Genomic DNA, 17,871 nt, shown 5'->3' with positions numbered 1-17,871 from the left:
AATTTTAATGTAATGGTTAAAGTGGTGGGGGCGGTGGTGGTGGGATGAATTGGGAGATTGGGATTGACATATATACACTAATACGTATAAAACAGATAACTAATAAGAACCTGCTGTATAAAAAATAAATACAATAAAATTCAAAAAAAAGAACAGGGTTTCAAGAAATCAGATGGAGCAGCCAGCTTTCAACACCCAGAGCTAGTGACGCAAGGCCATGTCAGCTCCTACCAAGGATTCCTGCTCACACTGGGATAGGTAAGGTAAGGAGCTGTGGACCTGAGAGGAACATCTGTCAGCTCTCCAAAGTCTTCTCAACATCATCCCCAAAGCAGGTATCCTCAAGGAAAGACTGTCTGTTGAATCTGGCCAGGAAAGAATGCTGGTTGTGGTCCATGAACTCACAGAAATTATAAACCATCTTTGAGGAAAGAATCAGTCCATCTGAAGAGTGTGTTAAAGGGAAAAATAAGACAAATGAAGACATGGAGCTGCAGCAAGGGGACAAAATGGATGAAGACGAAAAGGAGAAGAAAACCACATCTCAACCCCAAAGCATAATGAAGGACCGGTTAGTAGAACTTGTGGAGTAACCAAGCGATATGAACAGAAGTTCCCAGACAAGGACGATGAATTTGACTCACCTCCCGAGGATATCATGTTCAAGACGGACCACATCCTGGAATCCTGGTACCAAGACATCCAGGACCTTCAGGATGAAAACCAGCAGCTGACTGCCGACGTGAAGCGGCTGGGAAAGCAGAACACCCGCTTCCTCACGTCCATGCGGCGCCTCAGTATCATCAAGCGCCGCATCAACTCTTGCCAAGGACATCAAGGCGCAGGGCGAGAGCATCCACCGCAAGCTGAGCGCCATGAAGGCACTGAGCGAGGACGCTGAGTCGCAGCACGGCGCGCACTCGCCCGTGGCGCACATCACGCGCGCACGGTACAGCGCTCTCACCCACCCGTTCCCAGGCCGCCATGCACGAGTACAACCAGGCCGAGATGAAGCAGCGCGAAAACTGCAAGATCTGCATCCAGCGCCACCTGGAGGTCATGGGCAAGGACATGTCAGGCGACCAGATCGAGGACATGTTCGAACAAGGCAAGTGGGACGTGTTCTCAGAGAACCTGCTGGCGGACGTGAAGGGTGTGCGGGCGGCCGTCAACGAGATCGAGAGCCGCCACCGTGAGATGCTGCGGCTTGGAGAGCCGCATCTGCGACCTGCACGACCTCTTCCTGCAGATGGCTATGCTGGTGGAGCAGCAGGCTGATACCCCGGACGTCATCGAGTTCAACGTGCAGAAGACACTCGACTACACCGGCCAGGACAAGGTGCAGGTGCGCAAGGCCGTGCAGTACAAGAAGAAGAACCCCTGCCGGACCGTCTGCTGCTTCTGCTGCCCCTGCCTCAACTAGCAGGGGGCCCAGGCCGCCACACCCCATCCCCGATCGGAATGGTGGGGGGAAGCACACTGGGAAAGATTTTGAGGCTGTCTGCACAGGGGTGAGTTGCCCTAATCCCTAGGGACCTCAGTCTTTAGAGAAGGAAAAAACTCGAGGTCCCAGAATTCCAGTCCAGCTGGTACTTGGATTGTGAGGTCATTATGTGGCACATAGCACCCTTGCCTCTTAAAGGAAGCCAAATAAGGAACAGATGTGGTAGCTTACTCTATAATACATGTCCAAGGCATGTTTGTTTGTACATGGACCTCTTGGAGGAAGTCAGTTCTGCATCGGCTCACAGTATGAGCTCCTTATCAAGACTTCATTTAACCGATCCTGAAAGTACCGCGGTTGTGTTCATTTTCGAGTGAACTGACCTTGGGAAAAACTGCACATCTTCCATTTCTGATTCTTCATCTGGTTTACGCTATGTGATTCCCACCTGGATGTATATCTTCTTTCTGCTCATCTCCTCTACTTATTAAAATCACATTTAACACTTAAAAAAAAAAAAGGAAAAATAAGTGCTTGGGAAAGAAGAGAAAAAGAATTTAATGTAATGGTTCCTCTTCTCCATTGATGCTGCCTGCATTTCTTTCTTTCTTTCTTTTTTTTTTTTTTGTGGTACGCAGGCCTCTCGCTGTTGTGGCCTCTTCCGTTGCGGAGCACAGACTCCGGACGCACAGGCTCAGCGGCCATGGCTCACGGGCCCAGCTGCTCCGTGGCACGTGAGATCTTCCCAGACCGGGGCACGAACCCGTGTCCCCTGCATCGGCAGGCGGACTCTCAACCACTGCGCCACCAGGGAAGCCCAACCAGGATTAATTTTAATTTAACTTTTCTCGTTCTTTTCATTCTGTTTGATCTGATTTTATTATATTTATTTCCTCATTTAATTTATCTAAAATTGGATGCTTTTAAAAGTTGTCTTATATTTTTCTTAGAATAAGGAAGGCTATAAATAAATTATGTATAATATTTACCAATTTTGCTTTCCTACTTTCTTCCTAACACTAAGAATAATTTTTGTTTTAGGGACTTCCTTGGCAGTCCAGTGCTTAAGACTGCGTGCTTCCACTACAGGGGGCGTGGGCTCGATCCCCGGTTGGGGAACTAAGATGCTGCATGCCGCGTGGCGTGGTTAAAAAAAATAATAATAATTAAAAAAAAAAAGTTTTTGTTTTAGTTTTCGACGACATGCTCTTGTGAGGATCTTTTTGAATTTGTAGATGTTTGCTGCAGGGAAAAAGCACGCATACAGATACACATTAAATTTTGCACACAATTTCAGGGGATTTATGAAACTCCAGGAAGCCCTACACCAAAGTCATTGTTTATCTGAAATGTATTTTTTGGCACATGTTTTTCTGTAAGGTGGCTATATTCAATCATCTAAACTGTTTTCTTTATATATTTAAATTGTATTCACTAGCAGCCCATTTTCAATAATGCTAACTCACTCTATGGTTCTGTTGGTTCTGTGATTCAGTGAAAATGCTAAAAAAGCAAAAGAATTACAACAGAAAATAATATCAGTGTTGTTGGAAAGAATTCTTAGTGAAAGGGTTAAAAAGAAATGTTCCCAGGGTAGTGCTTCTGTAATACCATTTGAAGTATTTAAGTAACGCTGAATACCATTGTTACTTAAACTGTTATAAAACAGAATAGGAAATTAAAGTAGTCATAAATTACCAAAGAGTAGCTGAATATTTCCTAAATTGTGTTGATGGCACAAACAAAGGAAATTACAATAATAAAGGAAAAATGTTTGACTCAAACCATCTACCTAACTTTAGTGACATCTGTTCAAAAGATACACAAAATAGAGTTTTTTAGTATTTTCCCTGAGAACTTATTTTAGAAGTAATAAGTTTTGTATTGAAATGAGCAAAAATATGCCAGTGTAGTGCTTACCTTCTGGTCAGAATAAGATAACATTATGACAAACACTAGTTGTGCAGTTTATAATTGACAGAATATTTTGGCTGAATGAAGTGAAAGTAACACTTTATAGTGTCATCTTCTTTATGTTTAGTACTATTTTATCTTCTGAGTATATGATTTTTAAAGGAAACTTCTGCCTAGGTAACTTCTTTTTAGAAAATAGAATTTTATTTCTTAAGGAAACAGATGTCCTGCTGAACTATAGTATATATGGTTCAATTAAAATTTTATTAGTTAAAATGAAGTAAGCTTAAAAATTTTTTCCTTAAGAAGGCACTGTGGCCTGAATTGAGTTCAGAGCTGCTTCTATATCTTTTCATTTATTAGTTACTTGAATGTCTGTCACTTTGATACACAGTCTGTCTTCTGGTATATAAAGTAATGGTCCTTAAGCTTTAGCACACAAATCACCTGAGGGTACTTATTAAAACTTATTATTCAGGGCTGCAGCCATAGCTGTTCTGACTCCTAACGTAAAGGTGGGACCCAGAAACTGCAGTTTCCAAACAGACACCATAGAGGTTCTGATGTAGGTGGGCTATAGTTTGAGGAACTCTCTCCTAAACAAGGTTCCGTAGGGTCAGAAGTTTAAAAATTGTTCCTTTCAATTTCACAAATATTTACTCTTCCATTAGTATTTATCAGTCACTTTTTTGGGGAAGCATTATGAAAGGTGATATTAGTATTACAGACCATTATTTTATTGTGTGGATTAAATACAGTTTAATAAATTTAGGTAACTACAGTTTGCTAGCATTTTGTTGCTTGTAAGAAGTGATACTTGGAAAAAATTCAACAGCAAAAGAAAGACTGCAGCTTTTTAAGAATTGGGAAGAAAATTGTTTAAGTGTATATTATGTAGTTTGATTTTTTACATTTCTGAGTGAGGCATTAACAATGTTAGAGTGAAATACATATGTTTGGTTCTTCTCTACCCAATCAGTATTCCACATACCATATGACATATGGGATTGTGTATAATATTAAAGGCTGCTGTGTATATATATCAGTCCCATATGTATTTCTCATTCCTACAGTCTGTGTCTCATATGGCCAGAACTCTCATTGTTAGCATTAAAATTTTTTATGTTAAATTAAAAATTTTTCATTTTGCCTCCCTTATTAGTGTTATATGTCCAGAACTGTCTGAGTGGAAAGTGATTCCTCATAACGTTATTATCTTCTCTTGCTGCTTTTTCTTTTCTCCCTGAAAAATTGGTGGATGTGTTTTGGTAGTCTGTCTTGCTTAATGTCTCTCAGAAATATGACATAATTGCTTTCATGGAAGCAGGGTGAGGGAAATGACCTCAATCCCAGACAGACTGAGCTCTCCTTTTTTATCTTACTTGATGCTTCTGGTTTGATAATGGTATGGAGTTGATATTGGTGGCCCTGATAGGAATGACAGTGCTTTTTACCACTTGCTGGTGGAAGTACAAAGCTGTCATGCTTGAAAACCATGGATACAGCTTATAGAGGTCTGTAAAAAAAAAAAAAAAAAAAAAAAGTGTGAATAGAAGGGTAGGGATACTTAGGGTTTTTTTCACACCTTATTTTATCATGAGCCGGGGAGAAATATTACTGTGTTAAATTTGCTCATCTCTTTTTCTCTCATAAAAATGAGTATTCTTTCGAAGGTGATAGCTTTCGTATTAACGATGAACCCAATTTTCCTTTTGTTTCTACATCTCAGTACTACTGTGTTCCAGATGTTTGTGAATTGTTATAATATTCTTTCATTCTACTTCTTATGATGTAATATATGTTATCATATTACTAATCTGTCCAGTCTATCTGTTGTCTGGGTTTTATTTTAATCCTTTCATTGTTTGGAATGCTTTTTAGCAAGTCTTCAAATTAGCTTTCTTTTGTGAACTCTCTAACCCACAGTTCTGTGTTCTCTTTGTATTTCTCTTAAGAGTTGAGCATCTCTGAGTATTTTAGATCTTTTTCCTGTCTTATCTGGGTTTAATTATCTCCTTATATTTCTTGTTTATATTGTGATCTGAGCTTCTCTCTTCCCTAAGATTTATTATTAGTCATCTCACATTTAGCTTTCCTTGACTTCACGCCAGTCCCATAGGGGTCTCACACAGGTGTCTATCTCTGAGATGTAAAGAAAATAGGTGTCAAAAGTTTTCTCTAGTTTTTATATTTCTTACTGAGTGGAAAGGAAGAAAAGAAATAAATTATTTTATGGTTTTTCCCTTGCTTTTAACTTCCATTTAGAAAAAGAACCTGCTTCACAGTTTGCTAAGTTACCTTTCTTACCTTTTTGAAGTGTAGCTTGAAGCTATTTAATTATAATAGAAAAAGGTTTAAGTATTTGATATTTTATCAATATTATTTTTAGAAACATTGCTTATATGATTTTTTAATTTTTAAAAATTATTCTTACGCAACCATTAGCAAGGAATGAAGGTGATATGTATATAATGAGTTGGATGGATATTTATAATAAATTATTAGGAAAGAAGCAAAGGATCATATTTATATTTTTTGCTTTGTATACCTTGGAATTTTGCCATTGTTTATAATTGAAAAAAGTACCAAAGAAGAAAATAATGCGTTTAATGGAAAAACTGAATAAACCAATATGTGAAATATAAAGTAGATAATTTAAAACATCAAATAGGAATTTTCATTTTGGATATTTGTAATAACTAGAACATTCTTGAATAGTTGTTTATTTTACTTAATTGAATTTTCTGCTTTGCCAGAAATTCTTTTTGTTTTTGCCCTTGTTACCCATGTACTTTATTCAAAGCATAATTTAAAAAGTTCTTAGATCATTGAGGAAATCTAATTTCTTGTGGTCTTTTTATGGCCATCATTTTGAATTCTTCACTCTCTTATAACAGTTGGCTTTCTAGTCAGTTGGATACCGTATTGATTCTGCATTGATGTTGCCTGTCGCATCTGTATGCTCCTTTGTAGAGCTACTGCCAGCACTTGTTGTCAGGCCTTTCCTTACCTATCAAGGTGATGGCAGTAGCTTCCTATCCTCTGTGTTTTCTTTGCTTTCTCAGCTTCCCATTTCTGTGTCTTACTCAATCAACTCTTTCTACATATTGCTGTTTTTTGTTTGTTTGTTTTTCCCTGTAGCTCATTTCTTATCGTGTTATTCCCCTGCTCAGATTTCTCTGCTGGCATTTAAGGCCTCTGTCTTTTGGTTCTAATTTAACTTACCATATCAACTTCTCACTACTGTATTATTTTTCTTCTAAAGAGAACAATTTACTGTTTCCAGGATATGCTTTAGTAGCTTTCCTCAACAATGCTTTTGTTTATATTGTTCTTAAATCCAACATACTTCTTTTCTTATTAAGTTTGTTAAGAACTTTATTCTTTTTAATTTACATTTGCCACATTCTGCTTTTTTCATAGGTATTACCATACTTTTTACTACCTCGATTCTAGATTTTAAGCTCTGAGGGTAATATATGAGTTTCAGCCACAATGCCTTCTACCTTGTAAGGATTCAAATGTTAATTGAATTACAAAGCTCACTTAAATGTACAATCATAAAATATAATAAAACCAAAAGTTTTATTGACTTTGGAAGGTAGTCTTGAAATTACTGTATTGAATACAGCACTTCCTACGAATAAGCACTTCCTTTCTTGTACTTTTAGGTTTTTACGTTTAAGTCTAATCTCAGTGAAATGAGGAGTTTGATTTTTTAATGTCCAGAGAGCTGAGATTTTGCTATAATTTTATTTGGGGGATTAAAAATAGACCATATACCTAAAAATTGACTTATTATGGGGGAGAAGTATAGAATTATTCATTGCTATGAATGGCATTTTTTAATAAAGCATCATTGTAAATAATTCATTTTTATTATGTCTGAACATCAGTTGGGTACTAGTTGGTAGAATAACAATGACCTTAAATTAGGAAAGAAAAGAGAAAACAACAGTTCCATATCTTGTTGAGCTCATCTTTGGTTAGTTTTTAAAAGAATAGTTTTTAGTAGTTTTCAAGAACTAACCCAGTTAGCTATATAGAAATTGATATTATTTGTGGCATATGGATAGAAAAATATGATTTTAAGAAGATCCCATGTTGAATGTATTGTTACCTCTATTGCTTTTGCATTTAAAAATTTCATTCTAACATGAAGAATTAGCATTAACGCTTTTTTGGTAAAATTATTTGAAATAAAGTAAAAAATTTATACATTGTGTTAAGGGCCATCATAAGAAAAATAAAAATATTTCACCTTTTCATTGAACAACATTTAAATAAAAAATTATCTAAGCTTCTCATTCTCTTCTTTAAGCTGAGATCAGTAATTGCAAACATATTTGTGACTTGTTTTTAAAAGCTGAACTTTTAACATAAATGTTATTTTGGTTTACATATTATTTAACACTGAAAAGCTACTAGAGGTTATCTGGTAAATATGAATATTCTTTGTTGTAAACCAGTGGGTGCACTTTTGTATGTCTGAAAGATTATTACAGGTGGGCAGAAATGCTTGTTAATAGTTCCAGTGTCAAGTGTAGAAGTAGTAACAGCTTAGAGGGCAACATTATAATATTTGCTATTTGTTCTTTATTTTGTTAGATTTCTTATTACAGAGAACAAGAGGGCATGAACGCAGTTTAGGCAGATTTATTAGAAGAATGTTTTTAAACTGAGTTCTTTGGCATGTTTATAGACTTGAAGATGAAAAATATTTAGAACACAATGGATTTTTCTTAACATGAAGACTTTTCTAAAAATAGTCTAATTTTTATTAAGATTATAAAGCTAAATATTAAAATATTTATGCTCAGAAATCCAAGTACAAAATTATTTAAAATTTTTAAAATGAATATATTAGGAGATACTCTGTGCTAAATATATTTGTCGAATGAAAATTTTCTTAATGTCTTTATGCAATACTAATTTCTCTTTAAGTTTTCAAAAAATTAGTCTTAGTTGTTTATGCTACATTTTGTCAAATTGAAGCATTTCTTTAATTCCATAAAAGAATACAAAGTAAGGCAGGAGGAAACCGCTTCTTTGCCAAGATTTGACATTATGTCAGCATAACATTATTATCAGAAATATATCACTGTTAAATTTGTCATGTAAACCTCAATGAATTCCTGCTATTGCATGGTTCTCATTTCCCCAAGGGATAAGGTATTCAGTAAACTAAATTGGATGAATTTCATTTATTTACATAAAAGTGGTATATTATTGAATTGGTTGTTTTCTTCACAGTCCAACATTTAATTTTTAATTATAGAAGACCACCTAATGAAAACATGTTTCTTTCAATGAGAGATTATTATTGAATGACATAAAAATTTTTTATTTAAAAATGAGTTGCTACTTGATTTAGTGAATACAGTATGAAAAAACAATAAAGAATTGTCCAGTTAACCCATTACAAGGGAGCAAGTATTTGCCTACTTTAAATAACTTATTGCTGTTTTTCAGGTACAGTGATAATTAGCACTCATCAATAGATTATTAGATTATAACAATTGGAAAATACTTGTGTGATATGAGATTCTCAAACCTGATATCTATAGTTAGGATTAGTAATTTCACAGTTTTCTAACATGAATTGGGGATTGGAGGCAAAATGCTTTAAATTTAATTACGTGGTGTAGAGTAAAAAAATTCACAAGATTTATTGCCACTTTAATGACTTTGAGAGTTGAAAGGGACTACTATATTTGGAAACACTTGGGAGCTCTGAGAGTGTAGGAACATTGTGTAAATTGTATGACTCTAAAGTTGTTATGTTTCTAAAGTTAGAAAGAGTTGGCTTTTCTATAATGACATAAAGGCTTTTTTTTTCCTTCCTTGTATTCAGATTTTAGTAGTTAACTTCTGTTATACAAAAAGGCTGACTTGAATAAAGTTAGGATGTCTGTTTATTTTAATGCACTGGTTTTTGCCAGTATACTGTATTTCCAGAGCATTTGGGTTAACTCAACCAAAGTGAGGAAGGAGGAGAGAAGCCTTAGTTTTCTTCCTTCCTTTTATTGTCAGTTCATTTGTATATTATAGGCATAGTGCCCTTGATCTTAGAAAATCAGTCTCTTTTTCATAATAAACTTGAATTTCAGAAGTTTCCCTATCTTGATGTGCATATACACGGTTGTTTGTTTTTTGGTTCTTGAATTTTAAAATCCTGATAAATCCTACAATTTCCTACATTCCAAAAAGGATAAAGTTTCATATATAGTTCATTATTTTTGATGAATCAAATATTATAGCAAGTAGACTATGCTAGAAAACATAATATAGTGGTATAGAAAATCCTGGGTCATTTTGGTTGCTTGGAGCCCATAATTTTGCTTTTTATGTTAAAATGCTATTCCAGTTGTTAACATATAGATATAGTTTGTGGCTTAGAAACAATACACTTTATAAAAAAAAAAGAGCAAGGATACCTGTGTCAGTTATATTTTAAAGTTATACAGTGTTTTAAGGCTATGTATTTATTCTTTAGAAAATATGACTTACATAAATATCTTCTGTTGGACATAATATTGACAAAATATACACATGATATTACCTTAACAAACTGCCATGCAACAAATACATTAAGTAATGAAGAAATTGAATATATATGACCTAATCTAATCTTGACATTTACATTGAAAATTTACAACATAACCAGTACTTAAAATGTTTTTCTTATATTTGGCAGTAATTTTTTACAGTTTAAATTTAAAACTTCTGAGTGTGGGTTTGGTGAAACTTAGCCTTTTCCCTAGTCTGTGACAACCTGAGGTACTAAACATTTTTCTCTAATTTCACTATCTTCAAAGGTAATTTTTTTGTTTCTTTTAGGATCTATCCAAGAGTTGTGTATTACAGCATTATTAGGCATGGGATCAGCTTCTACTATGGAAACAACTCGCTTTTTCATTTTACTTTTCAAGACCTTTTGAAATTTTTGTCTAGTAAATGCATATAATAGAGGATGAAATATAGTTGTTCCATAACCCATGACTAGAAAACACAACCTTAATTTTACTAAAAGGTCACTTGGGCCTAAACATAAAATGGTGGTATTTAAAACAGAAATTGGTGTCCAGCAGAGAAGAAATGTAGAAATAATCAATAAAGACATTTTGAAGACCCTCTTTTGCCTTTCTCGTCGTTCACGGTGTCGTTTCATAGCTCGCCGGAGGGCAATTATTACAGAGACTGAAGTTCTAACACCAAAGACTACATTTCTCCCACCACTGCTTTGTGACATGTCTGTAGTCTCGTGTTGTGTGGTTAGAGAAATCGTCTTTTTCTTTCTTGCTTTCTTCTTCTGCCCTGTTGAGAATCTTGTGCCTATTCGAATATTGAGGGCCTGAAGTATTTTGCTGTATGTGATTAACATTACTATGACAGTGAAAAAGAATATTGGGATCTGTACTAGCAGGTGATAATACATTCCCAGTTCAGTGTAGTATTCATTCGTACTGACACACAGAAGTGTCTTGTTTTCCCATGTATTTCCACTTTGAAGGCTGAAAAAATTTACCTCAATAAAGGGAATCAGGAATGAGAAAAATGAAAAAATCCAAATGGATATCATTAGCATTACAGCTCTGCCCATTGTCAGAATTCGGTTTGCAGGCTTTACAGAGATGTCATATCTGTCCAAAGTGATAGCAAAAACGTTGATTGCTGTTGAGACACTTGTAAAAGATACACAGGCCTCATGGAAACAGCAGATGAGAGCAGTGTTACTCTCCAGTGAAAGCAGAAGAATAACTATAGTTAGAGGAATACATCCCACACAAATGATTACATCAAGTACATGAAGATTCATTGTAATAATGTTACTGACAGAGTTGATTAAGTTGGATTTCATGCAGTAAAGTACCAATACGGTGAGGTTGCTGCCAAGTCCCAACACAATTTCTAACATAAGAAATCCGGTGAGAGACACTTGAAAGCTTAATGGATATGATAGTGGTTGGTACATATTGGTGTTGATGTCATCAATGTCATCTCGCACTGTAATGTTAGATTCAGACTGCATGTTGATTTCCAGAATGGGAGAAAAACACATTCTTTTGGAGCAGTTGGTTTTTTCCCTAGAAAGTGAAATAGAATAAACTATTTGATATTTGGCAATTTAAATGACGTACAAAACCTGTGTTCTTTGTAAAAAAAATTTTTTTATTGTGTACTTAGTTTAATTTTTAAATTTATAAACTATTAATGGAAAATGTAGAATTAGAAAACATCAAGGTTTGCATTGTTTTGATGTAAAAGGAAATTGGATTCCCCATTTGAAGAAATAACTGTACTGGGGATTGCTCCTATATAGTTCAAAATTGTTTACTAAACTAAAAAGATTTTCCTTATTTGGGTTTTTCAAGGTTATTATTTGAGATACAGTATATTTTTGTATAATAAAACTACCCAGTATGCAAAACTAATTTTAGCCCAGTGTTTTAAGATTTCATTTTAAAATGTTGTGAGTAGGTGGAAAATAAACGCTATTTTAACATGTTGTAGCACAATTAGTGTAGGTATAATTATTCCCATGAGATTTCAAATGAACAGGACAAATGTTTACTTAAAATGACAAATGGCACAGAGCACTAGTTTGTTTTAAACCACTTTGTCCGTGTTCTTGATTGAAATTCATATTCAGCAGTCAACAGTGTGTTTGGGGTTATCTGGAGTTATTTCCCACTGAAGTAGGCAAATGATAAATATTTCATATTTCTCAGTGAAAGTGCTCACTGAACTTTATAACAATCAAACTTATAAAAATTGGAAAAAAAAGGACATTATTTTGAAGTAAAACACCACAGACCTTAGTAAAAGAGCACTAATCACTCTTATGAATGAATGATTTATTTTGTGACCACACCCTTTCATATCTTGTAGAAGGAGAAAATTGAAATTTAATATCATATTAAGAAATAGCCATTTTTAAGGTGGTTTAAAAGAATGCATCAGTTGATTTTATTAAACAGAATTTTTAAAGCAAAAAATGAAATTTTAGGGAAAAGGAGTGTCTGAAGCCCATTTTCTGAGGAATCTATTAAAGTTACACATTTCCTGTGAAACCTTTTGTGTAAATCACCCAGTGTATATCATTTTGAGGAAAATTAAAAGAAAAAAACCAAACTCTTGCTAATTCATGTATATCTATGTTTTAATATATAGAAGTTTAGAGTAATTTATAAAAATAATGTCTGATTTGCTGGGCTAAAATGTTAGTAATTAGTATATTTAGTTAAAATATAAAATCATACAACCAACTATATTTCACATTTCAAGTACAGCATTTTGCCTGCAAAATCATAACAAATTATAAAAGCTAATAATTTTCAGAACTCATGTTAGCCTTTCACTTGATGTAACCTTTGACAAGTTTTAGAATATAGTTTTATTTATGCATATTATTTTAAAGGTAGTGTTTCAGAAACACAAATGCTAACATTATTAATTTCTTTTGAGCTTACCAAAGGCATATATTTGAGTAAGTGAAGGTCTTAGCCAGCATTGAAATCCTATAAAAATGGAAAATTTTAAAGTGTGCCAAATTTTCTGAACTGACAGATTAAACATCAGGTCTTTGTCACATCAGTTAGATTTAGAATTAAATAAAGCAGGAGTGTCAATTTAGATGATAATTAAGGAAAATGCATCTACTCTAGAGCAAGATTCTTTTCTCTTGTAAATGTTAAACAGTGTCGTGGGGTGCATGCATCTTCTGACCTACCTGTTTGCTGTTGCCTTATGGGCCTTTTGGCTCACTATAGCAGTTTTTCACAATATGATACATGATGTCATTAACAGATTTGGACATGAATTTTTACCTGACAACAGTGAAGTAGCTGTGTTTTATTTCATATCTTGTAGGAATTCTTTCATTTTTCTCTCCAGTACTTCAACTGCATGAATTGTGAGATTTAGTTGGCTGATGAATTTCTAAAGACCAGTACAAAATACTTGTGTTTGTTTTGCCTTAAAAAGTCACGACCGAGAGAAACTTCCTCAAATGATAGGAATTGTTTCCCTTTGAGAGAATATGTGATGATGTCTCTTTATTTTCCAGAACATGTGAAAACAAAAGAAACATAAGGTTTCTAGCTTCTAAAATGTACTTAGACATCCTTTTGTTACAAATGTAAATCTGTTTCTATAGCAGTCCTCATTATTTTGAAATGATTTCTTGGTCACATAACTTGGTTATAAGTCCAGTCCATGTTCTCTTGATAAAAACCATCTGCTATTTAATTTGGTTTGTTTTCATTAGAAGAGGATACATAATTGGTCATAAAACTCAGATGGAAAAATCCTTTAGTAATATCAATTGATACGAATATCTGAATATTTAGCACAGAAAAATACTTGCTAAAGCTTCATTTAGCTTGCTGGTAATGTATATCATTCTCTTGGCAATCCATGTTTCATTGTTTCTTCAAGAATTGGTGGCTCCACAATTTTGGTATGTTAAATTATAAACTCCCCCTTTAAAAATGCTCACCATTTTGTTTTCAGGCTTTTACAGTTATATTTTCATTTTGTGGCTGTTTTATATAGCATCTTCTTAGGATGGTTACTGTCAATGTGTTATATCCCAGCAGTAACGTAGACCTATATTCTCTGGTTTTAACTCCTTAATGTCTTAAAATCATTGTTGCAAGAATATCCTGCAGTTTGTGGTTCAGACAGCTAGGGAGGTGATGGGTCAGATGCATTCTTCATATTGTCAGTTGTAAATACTGAATTAGCTGCTTTGGGCCCTTGTGAAAAAGAAAAAAAAATGGTTAAGGAATAGGGTTCCTAATAATTTCCTATTAATTGAAAGTTACTTTAGTTGTGTTTATTTAACACCATACACAGTATTTTTTATCAAAGTAAGCAAACTGTATTATTAGAGCCATAGTTATGCATAAATTTAACGGTTTCTTTAAATATTCTCTTTTCCTAACAAAGACTGTAAGTATAATATTTAGTAATAGAGTTAACATTACAAATATTACCATGAAAGAAAAACTGTATTTTTAAACCAATTTCTGCTCTCATTTTAGAAGTTAACCTGTATTTTCAGAGATTATGAGCAATTAGCATACATTAAACATACTGTCATTCCCTCTTATCTTTATAATAAATTTTAAAGTATTCCCTGCTGTAAAATATTGTCGCTTGCTTATCAGCACATGGTTTGAATTTTAACTGATTAAAACAGATTCCATGATAAAACACTATAAATTTCCATCGATGAACTGTTCATGTAATTGAAATGTAAAGGGTGATGTAAAAGGTGACTGCAAATTAAATAATTTTCAATGAGCATGCCCAATAATAAACCTAAAATTGAGTAATAAATAATAGCTAAATAGTAAAACTGATTCTTTCAAGAAATGTAAGCATTTTTTGAACACTTCAGAAAGACTAGTGATGAAATTAAGGATATTCAGTATATCTGAAGTGACTTAAAAAGCTGATATCTATCTTCATAGTGATTCAACAAAGAATATTCTTTGTATTTAACATTGCATCCTAAAAAAATACATTTAAAACATATCATGTCTTAAAATAAATAGATCTAAAAGATACATGTTTAGCAATAAGTAGAATTAAGCAAATAAACTCTTAAAATTTAGGCTGAAATTTTTCAAAGTAATTTTACCCCACTATGCTGGTTCAAAAGCAGCTGAATACTATAATAAGGAACACATCTTACCTCTGCTAAAGATTTGATAAATTCTTGATGTAGTTGAAGCATTTCCAGTTTTGATTGATTCATTTTGTTCACTGGTTAGTAGAGGACTGGGGGAAGAGGGTCATAAACACCTCTTCGAAAAAGACCTTAATGAAAATGTGTGTCTGTACTGTGCCATTGTTTCAGCAGTACTGCTAATGTATGGAACATGTAGTGCTGCTTGGAGGCTGCTGCAGTCTCTCACTCTTCCTACTGTGGAATCAATAAGCATCTGAAAATACATAATGAAAGTAATTTAACATACTGAAGGCTTCTTGTCTCCAGAGACAGCACTTAGATTCAGTCTTTCTAAAAAGGAATGGCACTGCTTTTCAGAGGAAAGCCTGTTCTGGGCAGCTTTTGCAGAATGACAGCCTACCTTGTGGCTTCTCTCCACTGCAGAGAGATGCAGTGCATTCACTAATTTTGATTGGTCAGTTGTATTGGGCTTAAATTGTGCTTCATATGTATAGCAGGGATTCCCCCCCCACTGTTTTATATAAGGATGCTTTTTTAAAAGGCTGTAGTTATAAGTGGTTGTGTGTTGCTTTTAAATAGAACAGGAGTAAATTAGTCTTTAAAAAAATGCGTATTCTGGTTTGTTGTTCACTTTTGCCAAACATTAAAAAGATATAGGGTGGTGGTGTTGGGGGGGGCAAGAAAGAATTACATAGTAAAATGTATATATTCTTTTTAAAGCCTCGGATAATTGCACTTGAAAATATTTTAGTTGTATATATGTTTTTTTGTTGAGATTCTTTGTTCTACAAATAGAAGGGCACTGCATCTTTACTGTGAACCACATTGAATTTCAACTAGTTTGTTTGTATTCAGGTCATCTTCTCTGTGTATTCCAAATTGTTGTGAACATCTCAAGGTGTTAAATATTATTATGACTGCAGTAGTCATTCATTCAGGTATTCATTCATTCATTCAAAATATTAATAAAGCTTGATTTAAGGTGATTACACCCTACAATTTTTTTTTAATTCCACTGCTATTAGTAGAGTCTCAGTATGAAAAGATTTAATCATGTGCATTACTTTTGATATTACTATTCAGTCTTCACCTCTGGTAACCCGTGCTCAGTAGATATGTACCGATCATGTGCCATCATATTTTATTTCAACTGCTGTTTCTGTTTTTAACATGGGTACTTTTAGTGGATTGCTATACTCTAATGCTGTATGCTAATGTTATTGGGTAAATATATTGGTAAAGGAAAAAGGAAGTTAATTACATGTCTTCATAAGTTACAAAGCTAAATTATTTTAAGATATGCTGTCAAAAGAATTAAAAACAATGGTGTAGATAACAAAATATTACTTTAAATTTAAATTTCTGTTAATTTTGGTTACTTATGAATAATTTTCTATTTTCAATATTGAGGAACACATTGAGGAAACCTTTTTCTTAGACTTGAGTATATAAAGTGGCTGGATTCTATATCTCTTAACAAAACAGAAGTCATTGCAAATCACTGAATTATTAGAATATTGATTACCTATTTCCGTTATTTTAGGAATGTTAGTGATGTGCATTTTTTAAAATATGTGCTAGGTTTTTAGTTTGTAATTGAAGTTACTGTTTATAATTTTGAAAATCAGTATACATTTTAATCTTCCACTGCTAATGTTTAAGCTGCACAGGGGGCTGGCTGAATAGTATATGAGCTGTGAGTTGCATTTCCACAGAAGTTGAGAGTAATGTGGTGGAAAATTTTGCTGTGAATTTCTACAGTTTTCTGCAGAGCTTTGGGTGGCAGGGCTTTGATAATGATAAAAATTAAAATATTGTGCTACTTTTCATGCATTTTGAAAATTGGAGAAAAGGATCTTAGAATGCCAGCCATGCTGAAAGGTGTGCACATGCACACATATAGTGGTGTTTGCAGCTTAAAACTAAAAGTAAAGATATCAGTTGAAACTTGTGGTAGAGACGAGAAGTTATTAACATAGTGAAATACATATAGTGCTTTTCTCCCAAAGAATTCAAGTATTTGCTTACATTTATTGTCAAAATATCACCATGAAGTAGAGGAAACAAAGGCAAAGAGAAGTTTAATGACATGAGAAGGTGTAGGTAAGTTAGTCAGTCTAGGTAAGTTAGAAGTCTGCAAACCCCCTTCTAACTATATATAGCTGGCCCTCTCTCTTTGGAAAATTCTGAGGGTAGTTTTGACTTAAAATTGGATGATTTGGGTTCAGTCACTACTTATTAGTTACATGACTTTTGATAAGTCAAGCATTCTCTGGGTCACGATATAGCTTTGACTTTTTAAATTGATGTTATATTTCTGTGTTTTGTTTAGCTCTCTGTGAGACAGTATTTCCAAGTTATACTCAGACTGTTTTGAAAAAATAAATTCTGGGATCTCTGTAAGACATAATGACAGCAAGAAAGTTCAGGTCTAGACAACACCTTTTATTCCCTGTGACTTGTGGTTCGGGATACACAAGATATTACAAATAATGGTTACTTCTTACTGCATACAATGCTTAGTATATTTTTCTTTTTCTTTCTTATTTTATTTTTTGGTCGTGCCACGCAGTTTGCAGGGTCTCAGTTCCCTGACCAGAGGCTGAACCTGGGCCATGGCAGTGAAATCCCCGAATCCTAAGTACTACCAGGGAACTCCCCTATAATTTTCTTTTTTAAAACCACAAATTGGTTTGATGATTATAAGGTTCTTTGATCTCTTAGCAGGATAATTCTAAATTCCTTTGTTTTTAACAAAAAGAAGATATCTAAACACCTTGAGTGAGAATCAGATTATATTCTTTTCATGAAA

General features: G+C 33.9%; 2 protein-coding genes and 1 pseudogene across 5 annotated transcripts in view; 2 read left to right on the top strand and 1 right to left on the bottom strand.

Moving 5' to 3' along the window:
- COG5 (component of oligomeric golgi complex 5) overlaps positions 1–17,871 on the top strand; it is a 285,669-nt gene that overhangs the window by 64,066 nt on the left and 203,732 nt on the right. The window lies entirely within an intron of this gene.
- LOC309827268 (syntaxin-11-like) lies at positions 486–1,423 on the top strand (annotated as a pseudogene). Its single transcript has one exon. The product of its transcript is annotated as a syntaxin-11-like (transcript).
- GPR22 (G protein-coupled receptor 22) lies at positions 10,119–15,163 on the bottom strand (the record flags this gene model as incomplete). Of its 3 annotated transcripts, none has more annotated exons than XM_082661819.1 (2): positions 15,056–15,163; positions 10,119–11,445 (listed from the first exon to the last, which is right to left on the bottom strand). In XM_082661819.1, coding segments are annotated over exons 1-2 (1,329 nt in total). In that variant the 5' UTR covers positions 15,058–15,163. The 3 variants fall into 3 exon arrangements, with proteins under 3 accessions (XP_082517945.1, XP_082517944.1, XP_082517946.1); XM_082661818.1 differs by lacking the exon at positions 15,056–15,163 and adding an exon at positions 13,189–13,269; XM_082661820.1 differs by lacking the exon at positions 15,056–15,163 and adding an exon at positions 13,092–13,117.

This window comes from Grampus griseus (genome assembly GCF_964374135.1).
Source record: "Grampus griseus genome assembly, chromosome: 9".
NCBI classification, from domain to species: Eukaryota; Metazoa; Chordata; class Mammalia; order Artiodactyla; family Delphinidae; genus Grampus; species Grampus griseus.
The sequence above is the reverse complement of the archived record's forward strand: the minus strand, read 5'-3'. Positions and strand labels throughout refer to the sequence as shown.